Here is a 23,342-nt window from a genome sequence, read left to right on the forward strand (position 1 = left end):
GTTTTAAACCCACACATTTGAACGGAGACATATTTGCTACTTCCGGGAAGAAAAGTCTGGGAGGATTTATTCACTTTTTATGGTATATCTATTTTGCTTGCTTTTGTGCAAAATTTTTTTAAAAAAATATCATGCCTACACATTGAACTCTTTGTGTGGGAAGCCCTCACTGGAAAGCCTGCTTCTGCACTTTGCTATCAGTTCGGCTGAAATGGGACGTGATTTGAATTTTTCCACTTGTCGTGAGCGATTTTATTTGCTCAAGTCATGTGAGCTGTGCACGGGAGTGTAATAAATTGAAGGCAAAACATAATGCAATGGTTGCTGTGACCGTATAAGGCGCATGAGCTTCAAGAGGAAGCTTTCATTTTGTTGGCTCACTAAAGCTTTCCAATAGAACACATTGTAAGTACACAAATTATGTGAATCGCTCTATCGCAATCACCGAAGTAGCGATTTCAGCGTCACATACAGACAAGAGCTACAATGGACTGAACCATTTTTCCATCAAACTGTTTTAAATTCTCATTTTGGAATGCTTTAAAGAGGCTTGGAAGGATTATTTATATTGCTTTCTGCGTAAAAGTTATCTGTGAGCTGATAGAATTCTACAGAAAAACAAATCACCGATTGAAATTACTTTGCTTGATTAAAACTTTCTGTGTGTTTCATACCCGCTCTTGTTGCGGTTGCACATCAGAAAGTGACGCCACTACATAAAAGAACGAAAAAAACACCTGCTTTTGCTCTGTTTTTCTGCCGAAACTTAATTGTGTAGAGTACAGCAATGTGTAGAGATGTTCTAAAACTTTACCCACCCAGCTTGCCGTAAAAGCTGTGGAAAAAAAAACACACACACACACAGCATCAAGAACCCGTTCGTGTTGGAGGTATTTTTCCCCGAATGAAGTTGTCATATCGGGATGCAACTTTACCCCACCCCAGAATTGGAAGCCCAGAACGAAGGGACATATAGTTATGAAATTTTCGTTTCTTATCTTCCTTTATCGCAAGACTTTTTCCTATCCCGGTGAACCTGTCCGCGTGTGATGCGTGTTTCTTTTTTCTGTCCAATTTCTCGTGCCATGCTGTTGATCCGGAAAGATCCTTGTAAAGCTGTGTAATTTTGTTTAGCGATCGCATCGCAAGATACGCTGTACCAGACCGGTCGAATACGTAGTTCAATTCATCCTGAGAGCTGATGGAAATGTTGAAACAGAGAATGGGTTTGAAGAGAAAAAAGGGTTTACGGGTTGGGAAAGAGTTGGCTGTAAGACTGTTCTTCGGGACTCCCCGTGTCGGTACCTCTCATTCGGCTGCTATTTGCTCCCTTTTTTTTTGTTGCACCAAAACTCCCTTTCAATACCAAGCCGTTCTTTGCTGCTGTTACGTTGAAGACCATCGTCAAAGCCATAATACGCTGTCATGTTCAGTCAGCTCGTCAGTCAGCTTTTGAGACGAACCGAAAAGCGCACGAAAGAGTTTTCTCACCGAGACCCGGGGAAACGGTTCGGGGAGGTGCGGGCACCAAACGGTGAACTTTTGTGTGCTCATAAATAAATTTTTGCTGCTGGGAATCCATTTTTCGTGCTTGTGCTTGCCGGTGAAGGACGGTGAAGACAGAAGCGGGAGAGGAAATTATATGTTACCTGGTACATCCGGCGCACGGGATTGGGATTTCGGGAAGGGCAAGCGCATTGCAAAAGCTTACCGCACCGGTACCGTAGGAAGGATTATTTTTTGTTGCTTAATTTTATTTTGGCTCGGATAAATATTTTTAAAGCTTGCTTTCCGATATTCGCCTCTCGAATCCGCTTGCCACCGGACTGGTTTGCCATAATTACATGGTTTTTTTGTGAAGTGATTTCGTTCCAGCCTAACTGTGCAATTATTTGTGAACAAAATATTGCGAGTAATTAAAACATTTATCAGCTCTAGAAATTCACCGTGCGTTAAATGTTCGGCGGACCGTTTTCACATGAAACAGAATGAACATAGATTACTAAAGACGAGGGGTTAAAAGTTTTTTTTTGTTTGAAACATTCTACACGAAGAATCAGTCTTAATTTGTTTTAAAAATAAAGTATACCATTTTTTATTATTCCCTCTTACGTGCAAACTCAAGCAAATAGTAAGTAGTTACCAGGTGCACCCCACTATGGTACGAAGTGGAAAGTTTCGTCGAACGCAGCAGTATGTATCAAGAAGCTAATTAGGGCTGTGCAAGTAACCGACAACTGTCGCTAAACTATGATAGTGAAGTAACCCGCTGTGCGCCACACTCTGCGAGGAACTCTTTGATGTTCATGCTCTGGTGCCATGATCGTGGTTCCAGGAGAGAGGCTCCTAGAAACATTTTCCAGCAAAAGCATAAACCAGCAAACGCAACCACGCGCATCGGGTGCCGTATTTTGTGCTGTGAAACTGTTTCATTCGCTTAATGAGGTAATCGAAACGGGCTACCAACATTTCTTCTGTTGAGTGCCATTGAGTCGAAAGCTGCACAATGGAAATTAACAGTTTGTCGTACTGAGGCAAGTGGTTGGATGTAAGTTCTTGAGAAGAACTTTTGAAGAACAGTTACATCGGAATGGTTGAATGGTAGTAGTTGATTGCAGTATTGGGAAAGATAAAGAAAATTTGAGTATCGTATATATGCAATGAATCGTGTATTTCCTACTTTATAATCAATAGCGTTGAGACCGTCAGATCAGATGCTAATCGATTAAACAGAAACCAGACCTCAAGAGCATATTGCAGGAAAGCATATTGCAGGAAAGGAAAGCATTTCATCAGCAACGAAATGACGATGGATAGATTCGTGTTTCCGTATTGCTGATACATTCTTCACAAATAGCACATTCCATAAGTATGCTGAATTGCTTGAGGTAATGAGATAAAACCTCACTGTTTGTGTCATATGAATGAATTTGAATTGTTCTGGTACAAATTTAAACAGAATACAAATTTCAGCATAATACGCTTCACACTGTTATACATCATAATATTATAATACAATGTTTTGTTCTTAAGACGATTTTTGATTTAAAACTATGATAGATTTATGAAGCGTTTCTCTAAATTTGAGTTTAATAAAGAGTATCATACCACACTATGTAAAATTTAAAATATTCGGTAACGGAGTGCGAAAATTATAATTTTGGTCAAAATTTCAGGACATAAAAATTTAGTCAATTCATGAGAGATGCTCTAACTTCCTAAGCTATGCATCGAAGGAGAATATTTGAGTATTCCTTCGGATCATTTATCGTACAAGTTTTACAGCTTTAAAGTTTTTATTTAAAAACACCTTGAGCTGCTCATAAAGTTGTGTACGGGATCCTCCTCATATCTATAAAATTAACAAATTTGAATCCATCATGACATGGGCAATAAAGAATGGTAGCCCAACACGTTGAAAACTCATTGAAAACTAACTGCCAGAATGGTTTTTGATTGGTAATTAACACTTGCTTACGCTTAATGCTGAGTAAAATAGCTCTTTTGACAGAACAGAAAAATGGAACGGCATTGTTCAGAGTTAGTGCGTACTCGACAGCAAATTCCGTGTCGTTAATGGAGCACTGAGCACTTATTATCAATAGCAACATTTGCAACACACTGTGAGTGATAATATGCAAAAGTGAATATAACTTTTAGACATCTGAGATAGCGTTAAACTATTTTTTTTTATTTGTTTTTTGGAAACTGATTTATTAACATCGTTTAGCAGCAGTTACACATTTACCAATGAAAGCTTATGTAAGCTTACTTTTTGTATTTTTGAATAGTCTATTCACTTAACGTATCAAAAAGAGCTGGTATCGCATCGCTCAATTGCTCTTACAGAGCTAATTTTGATCTTCATAGAGCATCGTCGTATTCTGGCTGAGTGTGCGAGTGGGCGCTCGCTATGGCAGGTAAAGCGATCCCGGTGGTTCTTTCGCTCGTGGCGCAAGGCTACTTATATTATCCAATGTAAAACATAAATTTATACGTACATCCTACCACTTACTAATACATCATTCAAGTGGTATATTGAAAACAACATTATGTTACCTTTTCGATGAACAACTATTATCTCGGTGCTGAAATAAGGGAACTTTCCCAGTACCATCTGGCCGGCGCACAGTTTAGCTTACCTTTCTTTGAGACGAAACCGCAGGGATGATCGAACAGGAAGTCCCGAAAATAATTACAGTCCGGATCGATACCCGGCTCCTTGCACAGACAGGTGGGCCGGAAAAATGGAAACGCCTGGAGCGTCCGGAGGGCGGCCTGACATTTCGTTACGGTAACCGTGCTGCAGGCAACTGTAAAGAAGGAATAGACACGGAAGAGAACGGGAATGAGCGAAATTGAATGCAGCAAAAAAAGATACTTATAGTCGCCCATCCACGGGACAAAAACAAGCCAGGTTTCGTGTTGAATGGTTTTCTCACGTCTTAAGCAGTTATTAAATTGATGTTACTGATTTTTTACATCATTATTCTGTAATGTTTTTCTCAAAATTGTCAAAGAAAACAAAGCTGGAAAATATGTATCGTTCCTGCGAAGGAGAAAGGTTCAGTTTTGTAAAGGAACACATTTTTGGAAGGATGGATGGATTTAATGTAACCTTATGTGAGCTGTGAGTGGATCTTTTTGTCCTTCTTTCGTACGAAAATCATCCCCTTCGTTTGCAGTTTATTCGTTATCTAGCAGCATTTTCTAAACCCAAGCCTGGTGTCTTTTTATTGACCCGTGGCTAGTGTTTTTTTCTGAGGGGTTTCTCTACTCTCGATATTATTCTTGTTGTTTTTTTTCTATTTTTTTGTTAGAAAACCCAAAAGTGTCAATGAATTTTTATGAGAACCTTTACCCAAAATCGAGGACGGTCATGGATACGGGGGTGTCGTCGGTTTTTTCGGATCGGGATTTTTGTGGTTTACCGGAACCTTGGCACAGGTGGTGGAAAATGAAAATTTAATTCCTATTAAAAGCACTTCTCGTTCACAAGCCGTCATGCATTGAGGAAAGTTTAGCGGAAGGTAGTAGTCGGAGGAAAACGAAACAGCTTGGACTGTTTTATCCACTTATACCCTAGAACGCTGGTACCTATTTTAGGGAACCTCTCAATATTAATCAATTTTGTCTGCCTAAAGAATTGTTGCTTCAACCATTTTTAACAAATGTTGCGCTATAGATCCGAATGCACTTACTTTCGCACACTAACAAGCCAACCAATGGATGCACCAATCAATATCCGTATGCAGTGTACACAGCGCAGTAACACGGTAATATGTACGAAAGCTTTCAAATCGCTCAACCGCCGGTGGTTCAAGAGAATATTTTGAATAATTTATAAACCTTAGCATTTGGCAATGCTACCATCGCGGTCTTCCGGAGAAGACTCACTCAGCATCCCGACTCATCCATCCGTCATGGTGCCTTTTTTCTGCCCCACAGCTTGCCCTCAATTTATGTCGCTTTGCTACGAGCTCAAGCATAAAATTGGGCATGGTTCAGGACGCGGATGGCTCCGTATCCTTTTGCAACGCTTTCGGTGACCATGGGGAAATCCGCATAAGTTTTGTATTCAATCACACTGCAAGAACAGAGGTGTAGAGGTAACCATTTTTACTACCACTAACATTTGTACATTCCATTTCGTGGTAGTGATGGGTGCACGAAATGGGTTGCGAAAAGTGTCGTGTACGAATACTGATCGTGGTGGGACTAGTGGAAAGGATAGGTATATCAGGGAATGAGTTTTGGGGGGATTTTTTTAAACATATTTTTATTTTTCAAAGTTTTGCTCAAGCAGCATAAAGCTCATAATTTCATCAAAGCTAGTAGCGCCTTAGGTTTATTTTTAAAATTTCAAGCAATCGAAGGATTTAAAGTTTTTGTTTTATGCAACGAATTTCAGAGGTTTTTGACCTCTTACGGTTCGTTTTCAAAAATCGCTCTGGAGTAAGGTGTCTACTCCGGTGAACGGAATCCCTGGAAAGACGAGCCAAATTTCACACTTTTTCTCCATCCTTCTCTTCACTTTGCTCTACCATATCCTAGCTACTACTACTTATCACAGCTAGGCGTTGAGCTTCCGTCGTACCAGGTAGTTAGAGCAAGATGAGACGAAAAGTTTGGAGTCTTCTCCCCACTTATCCGAAATCTTTTCTTTCTTCTTCAGATCTCATCTCCGGAATTCTCTCGTATACCTTGATAGCCCGGGCCTGTTCCCGTCCCGTTGTTTATGTACAGGGAAATAGCACTGCTGTTGCGTATTATTGGTGACACTACGATAATTTGGCAGATACATCTCCATGATAGAGAGCAGTAGGACAATATTTACCACATATGGGAACAATCCTATTATTGCCAGATACCAAAGGAGACCAGATTTCCATGAGCGAATGAACTCTTTATTTCTTCTTAAAGCTACTCTTTTGATTTTGTGAAATACAAAAAAAAACTGGTTGTGGAAAGGATTTTCCCAAAATAAAGTGCCCTACTGATTGTAAGAACGTTGAATAATTTACTCCTCAATAAAATGCAAATATTCAAATTGCAAATATAAAATGCAAAAGAGTGTTACGCTTTAATTCTGTAAAGTATTGCAAAGTAGTAGTAAGTTTAAATTCCGCAAAGAATTGCAAAGGAGTTGTGCAATTCCCGCAAAGAAAAGATAAAGAATAGAGAGGAACAATTCTAGAGTAAATTCCGAAAGAGAAGAATGGAATAATTGTACACTTAAAAAAAATCGATGGTCAAATTCAAACTGCTTTCGTGATTTGCAAAGTTGGATTGTTTGGTTAGTAATTTTTACGCGATGAGAAAGTCTGTCGATACAATGGACAACCAAAAATGGATAGAATTGATTCGAGATTAAACTCTTTTAAAAGAGTTACTAATTTTGAACCCCTAGTTTAAAAGAGTAGTAAAGCATATTTGTAATAATGATTCCTCTGTACATGTGAAGAGCTTTAAAGGACTTTCACGAATACATCGTCATGGTATGCATACAGAACCTGTGTATATGTAAACCGTATGAAATATACACTCATTACCGAGCTAACCCGGGATAAAGTCCATCCCAAGGATGGGGGAAGGACCGTTATTTCGTCAATCAAAAAAAAAAAACTATAACATACCACTAATAACAATACAGGGCAATAATAAAATAGTGTTCGTTAACCTGATAAACGAAATGGAATTCAAACACAATGGTGAAAAGCTGTTCAATCAATGCATTGTATTGAAATGTTTTCACAGCCATACCTTGATGAACAATTCCGAAAGCTTTATTCAAATATCCCAAGTCATGGAGCATAGTTTCGTTTCAATTCAACAGGCGTGTCATTTGAAATTCATAAAGATACATACCAGTGCAAAAAAAAATTGCTAAAGTTTATAAATATACGTATGCTTTCATTCTCGGCACTGGTTCTAAATCCCCCCCGCACACACTCAGTCGGCGATGGAATGAAAAAATAAAACACCGAGTCACTTAATCAAACCCGCTCCTCTCCAGCCACGGTGGCAGGAATGAAAAATGATATTTATATCCTTTTTTGCTCCCAAAAATTCATAACGCTTCCCAATCTATTTGGTTTTCCTTTTCCGTGTGCCCCATCAACGTTAAGTTACGAGCGTGCAAAATTAAGGATCACAATCACCGGTGACCGACTAGAACGCTACACCACGAGAGAGCAATCGGGTATCGCTGCTCAATGGGCCAGTTCAACCGGTTCTAGCGCTACCCGTTGCTTCTCGGTAGGCCCGTTTTCTGAACGGTACCATACCTTTGACCCCTTGGAATGGGGAAGCTATCTGCATAACGAAATAAAGATGAAATAAAATAAAATAACGAATTGACCTTCAACTGGTGCTAAATCGACGCTCGGTTGCCTCCTGGCCGTTGTGATGTGCCCGAACAGGGTTTGGTTTAGACCGGTCCGAAAAAATAGGACCCAAAAGGACATATGATTTAATCATTTTTCACTCCACACACATATACGCGCCACATGTTTCGGGGTTCGGTGGCCATGTCTTGATTTTCCCACCACAGGCGGGAAGGCAATTATCGGCCGATAATAAATTATTTACAAGCCATATTTATGAGCTGTGAGGACGGCGGGTGGGTCTCATGCTGGTGCGGTTCTAGATTGAGGTTAAGAAATACTGTTTAGTTGCTCATGTGTGTAGGTGAGTTTGGTTCATTTTTGTTTCTCCCATTGCTTCGTCATTGAGTGTTTAGAAATAATGGTTTAGTGTGAGGCAAATGATGAAACTTACATACAAACATAAATTTGTCTTTAATAACAAAAAGTGTAAACTACAGTAAAGTACTTTTATATTATGGTGTCCGCCAGTGACTGATTGTATTGCAATGATTTAATGCATTTTTTGCATAAAACTGATTTGATAATTACAAGGGAACACAAGGGTTTCGAGGTAAAGTGCTCAAAGAGTTGCCATTAATGGATTCTTTGCTGGTCGAATAGGAATGTGCTGTGACGGATGATAATCTTTTCCACAAGTTTCCACATTTGCTAATTGAGAACAATTCTTTTTAGATTACCCTGCGATATTTTTTTCCAGAATTCAAGAATCAATTTCTTCGACACATTCAAGTTCTACAAGATTCCAGAAATGGTTCCAGTTGGCAGCTTAAGTTTGAGAAACATGAATTATGTTCAAATCCTACCACGAGTTATTTAATAAATACAACTAGCTGTACCTAAAGTATCTTCAGTCTTAAGTTCTTTGTTAAACTTTGAATAAAGAAAATAAATAAAAGTATAAACTATTATTAACACTGATTTCGCTTTTTGACGCATTGTATTCTATCCGTTACGTTAGCATTCTTTAAAACCTGCTTCAACTTTCAACAGCGAACGATAAGGTGTAGCATATCTGATTTCAACGTTTTACTTAAGACTCTTACGGGCAACCACCTACACTTAACAGGACGAAGAAGAATGTACGAAAAGATTTCACAATTTATATTTCTACATGGACGAAAGCAAAATTGGGTTTTAGGTTCGTGTAAACTACTACTACTACGCACCAAAAGCCCTTGAATGCTTTAACAGTGTCGGTGGATTCATAAAAGACCATTAACTTTTGATCTGCCTACCCTTTCGGGTGGGACGGCCCGGGAGTACCGAGGGAAGGTGTAATTATACTTTCACGATTTCGTCGATTTTCTTTCCTTTCGTGACGTTTCAAGGTAAGAATCGACCGGCCTGAATGTTCCTTGCCACCGTACAAACGTCTTCGTGGCAAGCGCCCGCTTGAGCTGTAGACTATCGGATTGCGAAATCTACAACTGGAACCTTTACAACTAGCTAGCGCCCTGCTGATGCTAGCGCGTATCCGTGCCAGTTTCTTTTTTTTTTTTTGGTAGCAAAGCAATGTTCGGTACTACCACCACCAACCTCATTGCAAAAACTCTACGCAGCCGGACCATTGATTTTCTTTTGATTTAGCCTGTGTGTATTTTTTTGGTATGCTTCTTTCGCTCACGGAGTGTACCATTTGTATCCATTTTATCCATAAGAAATGATGATTTTTTTGTGTGTTGTGCGGTTGTAGTGCTACGGTAGGGAAGGCAACTGAGTCCGAACGATCAACCATAACGATAGCCGGGGGGTAATTTGCATGGATTTTGGATGGATCACCGGTTTACCAACACCAACAAGCAAAAACTGGCGTAGCAATGGCAAATGGTTCTACCCCAACACGGTGGCGGTGATATTGATTAGCTCAGCGGCTGGTACAAGCAAAACAAATCAGCAGCCAGGTTACTAGGGGTTGTTAAATTTTCATTCACCGCATTCACTTAACGCATGAACAGTGTATTGTTTCAATATTGTGAAAAAATATGTTCTTTTAAAATGATATTTATCGTTTCCGATTTAAACAAGATTTGAAGATCAAAGTGTTGTTTTCTTTTGAAGAAATCTAACAAGAGCGAAATTGACTACGTTAATGTCATGAAAAGTGCATGCTTCTCACAAAATACCCGGTATGTTTCATACTTGGTGCCACAACCTCCAGCATTAAGAAAAGCGTACAACATTTATCTCGAAAGATCGCTGACCTACCTAATAGATGACATTAATCTGAAACTCGCTTCATGAATTAACCCCTTTTCAAATCAAACCTCTACCGGTAGGATAAAAGGTAAGAAGTTCAAGCAAACGGTAACAAGCAGGAGTAATCCGATTGCCGTTATTGACTCACATTAAGTACTTCCACCGAAAAATTACCCCACCAAAACAGGCCCATAAACCCACCCCTGGGAGTGTTGTTTTTGCCTCCCGTTGCTTGACCTTTCTAGTTTGTTTGTGGGATTTTGCGTAAATGAAGGGGTAAGGTACGGGGATACAACGGTTAATGAATACGGATGGTGACAGACCGGACCGAGAAAATGGGAGCATTTTAGTGTAGGATTTCTGACGAAGCTACCCAATGGTCGCTCATGAAAAGGTTCAGACACGAGTTGGGAAGTTGCCGTTATAATAATCAACGTTAGAAAAAGCCTACGAACATGTTATAAATCACTAGATGTCTTTTTAAAATAAAACAAGTTGAGATGTTTCGAGTATTATAATAAACTGTATTAAAATAATTTTTTTTAGCGATGTTTTGAATCGGATACATTAAGTACTAGGCGTCTCCATAGAAAATGAGTAATTTGAATATTTCTTTTATTAGACAAAAAAAGTTTTGTCTTGGAAGTTTCGATGAAGTCAAGTTCAAGTCAAGTCAAGAAGTTCGACGTCATGAGTCAAGGATTTTGTCATAAAAAAATGTACATTTGAGATTTGTTTGTTGTCCAAAGGATAGTTCAAATGCCATCAGACACAAGGTTAAAATATTCGAGAAGAATAAAAATAAAAAAGAATATGTAAATCACGGCTAAAGCTAATTTGTGTGTCTATGTGAAAATCTTAACCCCCAGTCACTGTTATCCACCTCTTTACCATTACTGTTTGTAGGAATTATCTTATAATTTTCGTAAAACTCTCCAACATGTGGGTATAATCACGATAAATTTAATGGTACAAACGGATATCAAGAGGGCAGAAGCACCGGAAAGTTAATAAATACTTTCCGAATTATTTTGAAACCTTATTATAATGTCTATAAATTACACCTATTATTCTGTCTTTTGATCAGTTTCGGTAATTTTACGGAGAGCAAATCAAGAATGAGAAAGACACGATATTCAATGACTCAAATGTCTAACTGACACTATAATAGTTAACCAACTATTCCAAATAGCCCTGTAACCATAATCATCCATATTTTGTTCATGTTTATTTTCCATTTACGATTTAAGCTGCGTAAAAATGATATCTATACATATATCTAATCAACACAATTTTTATTATGTAATATGATGTCTGTTAACCCGCTGATGATTAAGTTTTTAATAACCCACTTCGAGCATAATTTTATGTACCATTTTCTTCATTTTCAATCCCATCCATCAACGTGAGAAATAATGCAAATGAAGGTGTTTAAAAACGTGCATCCTTTCTGAAGGGAGGAAAACCCTCGGAGAAAGATATCACCGAGACAGTTCGGACAGCTGCTGCTGAGACATCAAAAAACAGGTGCGTAGCGCTCGTTGCCATCCATTTGCCTCGTTTCACTAGCGATCACGTCAAGTACGAGTGTCTCGCTGTGTCTTTCTTCCCTGCCGTCCATCCGTTTTGTGAGACATTATCCTTCTTACTATCTACTTTGCTCCAGCTTTGCCCCAATCAATGCCGGCGCACTTTAAGAACAATGACTTTCCTAGGGCAGGGCAGAAAAAAGCGATGACAAACAGTGCGAAACAAAAACCGGGAAAACTCCACGCTGCAGAAGAAACTGTGCCAATGACAAATTGCTATTTACTGCCTTTTTCCTGGGGTTTTCTTGCTGGTACCGCTCCTGGTACATCCAATTCCCGGGATGCTGCTATAATGGGACACCGTTCTCGGAAGGAAACAGGACACGCAGACGATTATGTGCTTGCTCGCGCGTTTTGCTCACGCATTAGCCGGTGTGCCTGGTGGTTGCACAAGGGCGGTAAATCGGACATTGCCGGTCGCCGAAACGAAGCAGGCCGCACCAGATGGACGATAATGAATTACGGGAATAACGGCGACGGTTGCCAGCTAGGAAACAATAATGAATTTATTTTTGCTCAATTTCGTCCACAGCTAAATGAGTTCCTTCCACTTAATTTTCTCGCTCCGCTGATGTGTTTCGGTTTTTAACACCACTTATTGCGCGTCGAGCTGGTGTTTTTTTTTTCTGTGTGTCGCCCCCAACTTGTCTTTTGTTTTATGTCGGGCCAATTTTGGTCCGAAAACGCGTCCCAGCATACTGGGAATGTGATGAAAAGCAGCTTTGCTACTCGGAGAAGCAAAAACTAAAATAAAATAATGGAGTGTTTTAAGGATGAAGAAATAAAGAGACGAAAAAAAATATACCGCGGACAAAGAATTACTCCGACGCGGCTACCAACTCAAATGCGATCGTTTCCCGCATGCGGTATCAGCAGCGGAGGAGCTGATGCACGGATGGCCGAACGGCGTGATTTGATGGTCTCGAAAGACACTTCTTCCCGGCGTTCCGTCCGTTGCGTCCGGCTGAAAGTCTAATGACGTGTAATTCATTGCCTCGAAACCATGGCACTTAAAATGTAATCGTCCCACGGTTTTTGCCCACGGTCGCGGTATGGTGCGGCAAGCGCAAACCGAAGAACCGAAAACCGCAATGAAAATGGTCCGGAAAGAAAGCGAACACCAAAACCCATCAGCAGCTTCATCAAATTGAAGCGCCATCGAAGAGATAAATGAAGCGGTAGAAAAGCGAAAACCTCACTGTCCTTTGGTGTTGTTCGTACGGCGCGCCAGGCGAAGGTCTTAATTTACCTAATTGAGAAAGTCAATTTGGCAACCATTGCCCGAATGGTTGGGAGTGGGCCACTGTGCTTACCTTAGAATGAATGAAGGTTGTAAATAGACCGCAACATTCTCTTGGTTTTGGAAACCGCGTGGTGAGCCAATCGGAGAACGAATTTCATCGTCGCAGAAAGAAAATTTAAAAATTATTGGTTTAATTTTCCATTCATTGAAGAGCACATCGCTGTGCGATTGAATGTTTGGTATGCATTTAGAAAAGAGCCTCCGAAACCTGTTTCAATTTTGTTCAAAACAAACAGTTCCTTTTGTGATACATATCTCGCAAGAGCGATCCGAACCCAACCCTACAACATTGTTAATATATCCACGTGCTCGTGCGCTGCAAATGCGTGAACAGCGCTTCCTGTTTGCTTGGTAAACTTTACAGCACTGTTTTGTGATTTTAAATTAACTCACATTGTCGTCGGAAAAACCAGCAGTGGGTTAAATATTTGTTCATTGAATTACCGTCACAATACGACGCCGGGAAAGGACGGCAGAGCAAAAGCGCCACCCTTCCATCCCCAATGACTGGGGATGAGTTTCCCGCAATGAGGCAGGCACGTTTGGCCGTATCATCAATCACTTCGTACACCGAAATGGCCGGAATTCTTGGAAGCGTACGTTTAGCCCAGCTCAATCCAGCTCGTGACATGACAGGACACCGAAAGTGTCAAGTGTCAGGTTTATCAGCTCCAATGGGAGCTCATTTCCTCTGTCCAAACGGGACATAAATGGGTGAGCAATGAAACAAACATGAAGCAACCGACAGAAAAAAATCGTGAAAACCCAACAAAGTTCCCCGGGAGAGAAGAGCCACCATCAGTGCGCTCCACATAATGTTACGATGTGAAAATGAAGCGAGCGATCAAAAGAAAAGAAGCAACGGTAAAAAAAACAGGCATCACCCAAAACACCACTAATGAGCAAAAGCATTCGCTTCTAATGATCGACTAAACGAAGCGACCACTTAAGCGCAAGGCAGAGAAACCATTTCGGAAGCTGAGCGTCACAGCAAATGCAAAGGGCGATTACGCGCGACCTAGCAGAGACGCGAGAAAGCTAAACACAAACTGATTTATCGACCTTTTTCTGATAGGTTATAACGGGGGTGAGCAAAAAATAAAGGAAACCATAATGCAGTCATACTGTTATCGATGTTTCGATACGGACATGCAGCACTATTAGCGTGTGGTACAAAAACAAAACCGGAAGACGCAGAGATTATGAGCTTTTCGACGTAGCGGCTGATGAAGGGAAGAGACCCAATTCCAGCACTTACAGATATGGTGATCATCACGCGAGGCTGGTTTGGAGTTTGAGCTTAGAGTATATCTTTTACACCAGTCGATCAAGTGTGCCTCAGACAATTACCGTATTTATCGATCTGTTTGAAACGTAGAGAAAGATGAGCAATAAGGTTTCCATTACCATGACAAATTTCTCATCAGATTTTCTGAAAAGTCCAGCAGTGTGCTTCACAGATCAAAGACACTTTGTGTTACATCTGAACAGATCAGATGTCGCTTTGATGAGACCCGTTGAAAGCACTACAATAAGACGGTAGCAACGATCACATTTCCCAGCTGTCAAAGTGAATTTCATCTCTTCCAGTCTTCATCAAGTGATGACATGCGGTTCCAGACAGGGTGCTTGATGTCCGGTTTCAATTCGTCCCATATTCCTTCATTGTATGTAAAACGCCTTGTGCATTTATGTCGCAGGAACATTTCTTTACACGTACCAGGCTTACGCTTGGATTGACTGCATCAAAAGGCCTAGCATCTACGAGAATGGCTTCCGTACGGTTCGGTCCGGACCATAACATGCTACCTTTGTGGAGCGGCTTATATTCCATCATTTCTTTTTCTTACAAGGAACAGTGACGTTGAAAAGGGGATGAAAGTAGCAGGTTCCAACATTTATTGACAGTTTCACACTGAACGAAGGCACACAAACACACACACACACAAAAGGGAATTGTCAACGGCCATCGCGTACCCGCCGCCGGGCTCGAGCGGAACGTGGGCTGGACGTGTATTAATAAAATTGTCACTGTCACGTCTGTCGCAATCAATTTCATCTCGGCCGGTTCGGGACTGTTTGTTTGGCTGTTTAGGTAAGTTTGATTACGGAACATCGGGTGTCGGGTGATGGATTTAGGAGAAATGAATAGAGTGTTTTTTGCCAAACAGTTCCACGAAACGGACCGATGTATCGTCAATTAGTTCCATTTGCTTCATCTTACATATGATTAACCAAACAGGAGAGACATGGAAAGGTCTAATGATTCATGTATCAATACACACGCAAGTGTTTTTACTGACAATTTAGGTTAAAAACCGAACAAAAAGTAGGTCAAATCGTAAAATACTAAAAATGGTCGTGCGTAAAAATACTTGATTGTTGGTGTTTGGAAATATCCAATTGCCTAACCAATAGTGACGCTATGCAATGATTTGCTCTCTACCCAGCTGTTGATACACAGATTAACCGAAATGCAAAGCTACAAAACAAGGCAGTGTTATATTTTTCCATTACACAACCGTTGAATCCGTCGAAGAGGGCTTCGATCTCTTTCGAGAGATCAGAAATTTTCAAAATAACAGATGCATCAATTTCAACAGGACTGAAAAGACTATCCCCACCAGCAGCGTCGTCAGCTGTAGCATCAGTAATTTTACATCCCGAAAAGTAGAAACACCAACGTACAGGATGCATCTCTGTGTTTTCGTCCAAATTTCGTCAAAAAGTCACTTCTTATAGACAATTACAGGAAGTTGCATTAATCCTTCAAATAGTGCGGGTATAATCATCATTTTCATTGCTAGCATTAAAAACAAAGTTAAAATTACTTTTTTTAATAACATGTAACAGATCAACAGAAACATGTTTCCCAGGAACTGTGATTATCTATGAAATACAAAAATGTCTCGTACGTTCCATGGAAATTCAAACCAATCATCTTCCGTGAAGACATGCTGATCAGACCGATTCATTTGGCAGCAATTGATTCTGACCGATGTTTGCCACTGTGCCATTTCGTGGAAGATTCCACACCCCACACTACACTTCCCCACAGGACACACAGGACGCTCAACGTCCGGCGCATTCATTTTGTGTCGGTTGATATGCAAATTTATGCTCGTAAAAGTTTTGCGATTGTAGCAAATAAATGTCCACCGTAGGGCCGGGTCGCAAGATGAACTAGCCGTGTATCTAGCGTGCTTGTTCGACCGGTTCGTTTGCATTCGGTTATATTTTACTTCGAAATCAAATCGAAACAGTCAAAAAGCGCACGGTACGGGCTTCGGAACGGGCGAACCAGGCACTGAAAAGCGGAATCGGCCAGCGTGGAGAAATAAACCTCCGAGCGAAAACATGCTAGCGATGCAGTTTTCGGTGGCGAAATACATTGATACACTGCCGGCTGGTTGGTGTTATGTAGGATGTCATTTCGGGACGTCCGACCAATCAAACACACGGTTCGCATTTGCTATCCCATACCATGCCCCCGGGAGTCAAGAAAGACAACTATCGCAAACAGGCAGTTACATGGGATGTGGCCGACGGACAGGGAGAGAGAATAAAAAAACGAACTGACTTAATACTGCAGTCCGATTACGGACAATGCTTACGTAAGCGGCAGCAGAAAACGGAAATCTCCATCACTACCATCCGTACCGGGTGGTCGACCGGGTACGTGCGGCACTTGGGTTCGACTTGGCTACCAAAGTGAACAACACGGCCCAGGTCGAGTGTATTCCAGGAATTCTCTGGCGAGTAATGTCTCAAGAAGGTGGGCTCACGAGAAGCAAATAGAGTACATACTTTATTGCGATCGATAGAGGTGAGGTAAAATCAATACCACTGCCCTGGTATTCCCACTGCAAGCTGCAGTTGTCTTTCGTTGCACTGCTACTGCTACTGCAAACAGGACTGTTAGCTGTGTGCAGTACGGTTGTGTGAGAAAAATCGATCAAAAAGAAGTGCTTCCTAAATAATTGAAGACAGTTTAATATGCAGATGTAACGACCTGAGCGAACCAAGTACCTAAAAAGCATTGCAAACTCTGATTTACGAACTGTGCCCAAAATGGAACCATTTTTTTACCAATGGAAAATGCTAAAAGCAAGTTGTTGTGATAAGTAATTCAGTTTGAAATTTATTGATTCAAATGCAGGGTTTCTCGAGTTAAAATACTAAAGGGGATGCATCGTTTAAGTTACAAACTTGCCACCGTTACGAAAAGCTGAACTATTTTCCAATATCGGCAACATTTACTCACAAAATGAAATCAATGCTTGGAGAAGTTTTCTCAACTACCGCATTGGCCAGGCTTTCCATCATGGTAGGTGTGTCATTTGTGAACGCTTTGTGCAGAATGTATAATATATTAGTAATTAAAGCTAGAAGTTGGGAAATATTTTTCATGCGTCTGCTCACAACCGAGTTTAGCTAGTGAAATAGTTTCAAAATTACAGCAATTTTGTGGTTCAAGTTTCATTTGAAGTTGGACTAGAATTTGTTGAGGTATTTGTAGAATCCTTCCCATTTTCTGGAACAAAAAATAAAAAAACTAAAATTACGACTCAGCACTCCTTTATTCACTGCTGTTATAAAATACCAAAATAAAATTCTTAAAACAGTTACAAAACATCTATAGTAAAGGAAATATAAAAATAAAAGGATAATGAACAATAGAGCTGAATCGGCAAATTACACCCAAGATACTATATATGCATCGAAAAAAGGCAAACAATCCAAAATTCGTTGAATAATCTAGAGCTTTACTGCAATAAGGGAACACTAATATGAACGAATACTACACAGGTGTAACATCACTGGAGCTTAAGCGTACAGTGAGCTTTTCGCAAACACACACACAAAAACTAGTTATCCCAACTTTCAACAGGTTGCACTGTAAAACGTATGCCATGTCCACCATGGTAAGTGTCTTTTGTGCGTAGGTTTAGCGTTTTCGAAAATGGACATCCCCTTCACAGAGGGGACCAGCTTACGGGGCATTTTGTTGCATTCTAAACAGCCGGCTTTGTCTTCCTTTTTGCCACAAAATGGTCGTGCACGGGAAAATGTCGAAATTTCATCATCCTCAGATTACATCCAAAATCTGTTCCATCAGCTATTTCCCATTCACTCACATGGAATGAAAGACTCGTTTTGTGGCCTGTATTTTGATGGTAGTATTTTTTTCCTCACTAGACATTTCACTCTTCTCTTTCGTCCTTTTTTGCGTCTGTGGCTCACAATGCTCTCAATGATGATGACGATGATAATGATGACTATTCATTTGCATATTATACCCGAACCACGGTCGGTGAATGTCACGAGTAAGGAAGAAAAGGGAAATGATGCAATACATCGATATTTGCACACATCCTTTGGAAATCCTACACCTCAGAAGCAAACAGCGAACAGATTGGGCCATCTCACTCTCTATGAGCAATGTTCTCGCACTGGTGCCTCATTAAAATGTCGCAAACGACACGAGCAGCACTATTCAGCGCTAAAAGTGACACAACCAAGTATGACTTTTTTGTTCTGGTTTGTCCGTGACTTACTTACTGTAACTCGTCATCTTCATTCATGACTCTATTTAACGCTGGGTTCGACTACCCACATTCCCATTCCGGAACGCATTTCCATCTTTTGCACTTTCCCACCGGGATTCGGGTCTATTTTTCCGTACCATTTAAATGTTGAGTAGAAACCCGTGTGCATTCACTAGGGTCCAGATTTTCCCACTGACCACAGGTCCACTGTGCTTGTTCGTTAACGGAGGGAATTCTGTTGGTATCATCCTGGCCGTGGCTGGTTAGCCTTTATCGGAAAAGTTGTCCCGTCCTTAGAGTAGTAAAAAAAAGGAAGAAGAAAACATCTACCATTCTGTCCAGCAACTTTAGACATGGTCGGTTTAGAAATCTACCCAGAGGCGGGCAACGACAAAAAATGTGTCCACTGAAAAACGGGCGTTGTGGAAGCGTTGCATAAATTTGCATACATTTACCGTATGGCACCATGCGAGTACCAGCGTTTGGGGAGAATTTCTCCGGCCAATAGGAATGGAACTCGTCCAGCACCAACCTTTCAGCCGCTGCGATGGATGGAGTTGATCAGAATCTTGCCGTCAACAAGCAGGAAGCGACAGCAGGCTCTCGGCCCTTTTGGAGTGGGCAAGTACTTGAACTTGATACAGTTTGCCTCCTAATACCTGCACTGCTTTGTTGTGTGACACCGACAGTGGTGGGGGGTGTGGCAAGTAGCCACATCACGGGTAAAGCGATACCACTTCCAGCCAATGACAGTGTCGTGGGGAATGCCTTATCTTTGTCCCTGTTCCGTTCCAGATACACACCCGGTGCTTTGTTCCGGGCTAGCCGAACGAGGTTCTTAAGGCTTTGGTAACGGATTTAACCACCGTGCGAGATTGTACCGCCGAAAACTCGCACACACACACACACACACAGCTGCGCCCACGTGTGAGCAGCAGGCCGTGTTTTCCGTACTCCACGATGGGGTTAAGGGCTTCTTTTGATGGGGAAAGAATATTAATGACTTTTAAGAACGCAACCGGTCTGACGGTACGGGCACACCGGCCACCACTGCTGTTGCTAAACGGGCAGACATTAGACGAAACCGGCAGTAGTGCCACTTGAGCGATCGTTTAAACTTTAGCTGCAGCCGTGCAGTTGCAACATCCGGTGCAGGAGCGCTCTTCAAGGCGATAGACGATTAGGGGCGACTAGCTTAAAAAGCCAACCCCTTTTCGAATCTTTATTTCCAATCGGGCATTGTTGAGGATGATTTAACAAAGCGTGCATGTTGAGGGGCAGTAAAAGTTTGTGTCTAAAGTTCCTTACCACTATTGCGTACATTAATCTTAAATAATCTTTACGCGCATTGTGATAACACTATTTTACGGACATCGATTGAGACAATGGTGACATTTACCTTTTTGTGATGGAACTTTAAAGTTACGCAATTTGGAATAAAGTTTTATGTCGCTTCCGGGCCGTGTTTCGTTCATTCTTTGTTTGCCTTATTCACCTGGTTCCACAAATCACCCAGTAAGACGACCTTCGCCACACCATGTAGCTTAGGTTTTGCTCGAATTTACATCGTTAACGTACCGCGTAACCTGTAGAAACGTAAACGTCCAACCCTTTTACCCTGTCCGTATGAGTGCAGCTGAGTTTCTCAAGGTGCATGTAAGCGAACGTACGGAAATACACGCAGAACTCGACTCCAGTGCAGAACCTTCTCACACGCGTACAACCATGCAGACTTTGTGGCGTCTCCTTTAATTAAACTCCCCGTGGCTATGGGGTTGCTCCTAGGTTGTACACAAGGCAAAGCGGTTGTTTCCCTTTTTTTTTGCGCAACCGGCAGCATGCAGCTGTGCAACCGAACTCGCACAAATACACCCATCCAACCGGGAAGGAGTGAATCTAGGGCCCAACCGCGATAAGGACCTGGTGAAGGAACGTACATTCAAGTGGTTGGAAAATAAGCGCAGCGCACGTCTTGTTAGCTGCACCGTTCGAGTTCTTTGAAAAAGCATTTGGTACGTGCAGGCGAATGTTTAGCTGGCGTATGGGTGTGTTGTTCTATTTAGTCTGCCTTTTTCACCATTTGACATAGGCTGCAGAGAACAAAAAACACACATCTTGCGCCCTATCATTACGAACGACAAATAGACAATGGCAATGGCGTGAAACTCCACAGAGGACAATCGTAGCAGCGTTTCATTCGGCGCATAGACATGTTGCATGCTGAATGTGGCAGAGTGTTGGCATAGTTAATGATTTTTCGTAGCCAGAACTGTCAGTTTTTAGATTCGATCAAGAAAGCTGACCAAAAGAAATGAATGAAATCGCGCGTTTACTAAAGGAATAATTAAATCTAGTGTTGAACATTTTAAAGGACGTTACTTTTAACTTTAGTATTTGACGATTCCGATTTTGACATTTTCAATAAATATTTTGATTGATATTTAACAACTTTCAGGAAATGCAATACAAAAACAAGTTCCTCCCCAACATGCTGATGAAATATAAACCCTTGGATTGTAAAACTATGATACATTTTTCTAAAACATCAGACCACATGAGGAAACAATCATTGGCCATCGATTAAACAAGTGGTTTGCAGTTTTTTGAAACACTTTACTTACCCGGCACTGGCCCACAGACGCGCGGTATAATCTCCAGGATGGCTGAACATGACGGGTCCTCGAAGCACAGCTGTCGTGCTAATATACAATTTAAAATAGCTATTGCAGTCTTAATATTCGATCCTGCAACGAAACCGAGAGCATACAAAGTAGGGAAAAATTAGTGAAAAAGTTATGTAGTTAAAAATGAATTTTGTAACACTTATGGCCCTCGTCCGACGGCACACTAGACGGTTGTTAAACAAATTAATAGCTCTATGAGCGTTAATTACAAACACACACACCAAAGGAGAACAAATATCCTTTAATCCTGAAGCCTGTAGAAGAACTCATTCATGAGCGCTACTAGCTGTTGGCAGTAGGCTGCACTGGACGGTGGTTTCGTTGTTAGCGGTCCGTGAAGTTTGGAAAACACCGTAACCGGTCCGGATTTGCATCTAGCGTGGTGCAGCTTTTGACGTGATTTCGTTCTCCTTATTCTTACTTACTGCCTAAAATCCCAACTACTTTTTACTTCGTCCCGCCACTGGGGTGCGAGAGAAGCCTTCCATCGGCTCCACTCACACACACTCACTCAAGCCCCAGAGGCTAAGCGTTATTGCGTGCGATATATGTAGTACGTGCGATGCGATAGAGCAGAACAGTTGGAAGTGCGTGGACGGAGCACATTAGCTGGCAGCTAGCAGTTGTCGTGACTGATGAGGAACTACAACCGGGCGTAGTTGAGTAGTGGCAAGGTTCGGCTTTAGCAGTAATCAATTCACGCCTTCGTGCAAACGCGGTCACCACCGGAAAGACCGGTGGTTGGCTGTTGATTGGCGGTGCTAAAATTAATACCGACGGTGACACTGGCGCAGGGGCCGGTAACTGTTTGCTTCGCGCTGAAATGGCCACGGGGCAGTGCCTGTACGATTTTCAGTGTTGTTATTTGTAGCGTGATCTTTGGCGTTATCGGGCTTCGGAAGGTCGAACGGAAGGTGATTCTTTTACCTGTACAGCGTTACACGTGTGTGCTACCATTTACATGGCACTGCTGAGTATCGCACATTTGGGTAGATTTAATAATATTCCAGCCTTACAAACCACTACACAAAACGGAGTGTGTGGAGTTATGTTTTAATATTAGTCAAAATATGTATTAATGAACGACGGGTTAAATTATAGTAAAAAACAAAAATAATTCAAGCTGTCATTTCCAAATGTTAATAATTTATTGATAAACTCTACTGATTTAATTTCATAAATAAAGGTATGAATCATTTTCGCCCTATGTTTAACTCTTTAGTTTAGTAGAATAATAAAATTACAGATTACAGTAGAATAATCACCTTACAGATAATCATACATAAACTTCCTGTACAATGTGATAGCTCCTTCGCTTAGCATTAAAAGTTCGCTGAATATTTTATTTCCCAACTTTCAACCCAACTTTAATGCAATTAACCCTGTAACTGTTATTCTGTCACCTTCCACCCCGATGATTATATGTTTTAAATACGATTCAAGCTCAAAATATGTATGTTGTTTATTGTTTTGCGCCGAAGCACTGCACGAGCAAATGCCCCTTTAAAAGTACATTCATTTTGAAGTCACCGAAGTTAACAACACCACCGCACAGCAGAGCAAGCCGGCCAGTTTGGTTCGCCTCATCAAGTCAATAATAAATTTAACGATCATAACAATGCCACTTTACGACTCAGCTCAGCGGCTCAGCAGCAAAGAAGACCGAAGGAAAAACAACAACAAAAAAATGGTTACATTTTACGACTGTTACGAAAGCGACGGATCGATTGCGTTCCACCACAACGTACCAATGCTGAGGTGAAACGTACCGACAATATGACGAAACGGCAGGTAGTAAACGTGTAGTATGCGGCGTGTCAGTACCGAACCTCCAACGGAGCGATTCCAAAAGGGTACTCCGCGAGTTCTTGCGGGTTCGCTCGTGAAGGTAAAGATGAAATCACCACGATAAGACGTAATCAAACCGGCGGTAGAAACCAATTGGTACACCCTTTTTTTATTTGGTCGCTACCATTCTTTGTTGCGTAAATTGGCACAAACCACAGTATGCGTGTGAGAAAGAGAGGGAGGGAGAGAGTAAGAGGTTGCTACTATTTTTCAGTTGGACGTTTTGTCGTGTTGTCATGTAGTTTGTGTGCGTGCGTTGTTGCCGCTTCTCACCTCATCACCTT

The 23,342-nt window shown here is 41.3% G+C and overlaps 1 protein-coding gene across 1 annotated transcript in view; it reads right to left on the reverse strand.

Annotated features, from left to right (window-relative positions):
* LOC128709494 (uncharacterized) overlaps nt 1-23,342 on the reverse strand; it is a 99,782-nt gene that overhangs the window by 27,329 nt on the left and 49,111 nt on the right. Inside the window, exons 2-3 of the mRNA XM_053804498.1 lie at nt 21,148-21,270; nt 4,143-4,313 (exon numbers count right to left, since the gene is read on the reverse strand). Of these exons, the coding sequence (XP_053660473.1) occupies nt 4,143-4,313; nt 21,148-21,270 (294 nt within the window). The remainder of the gene's footprint in view (nt 1-4,142; nt 4,314-21,147; nt 21,271-23,342) is intronic.

Source organism: Anopheles marshallii, chromosome 2 (assembly GCF_943734725.1).
Source record: "Anopheles marshallii chromosome 2, idAnoMarsDA_429_01, whole genome shotgun sequence".
NCBI lineage: Eukaryota > Metazoa > Arthropoda > Insecta > Diptera > Culicidae > Anopheles > Anopheles marshallii.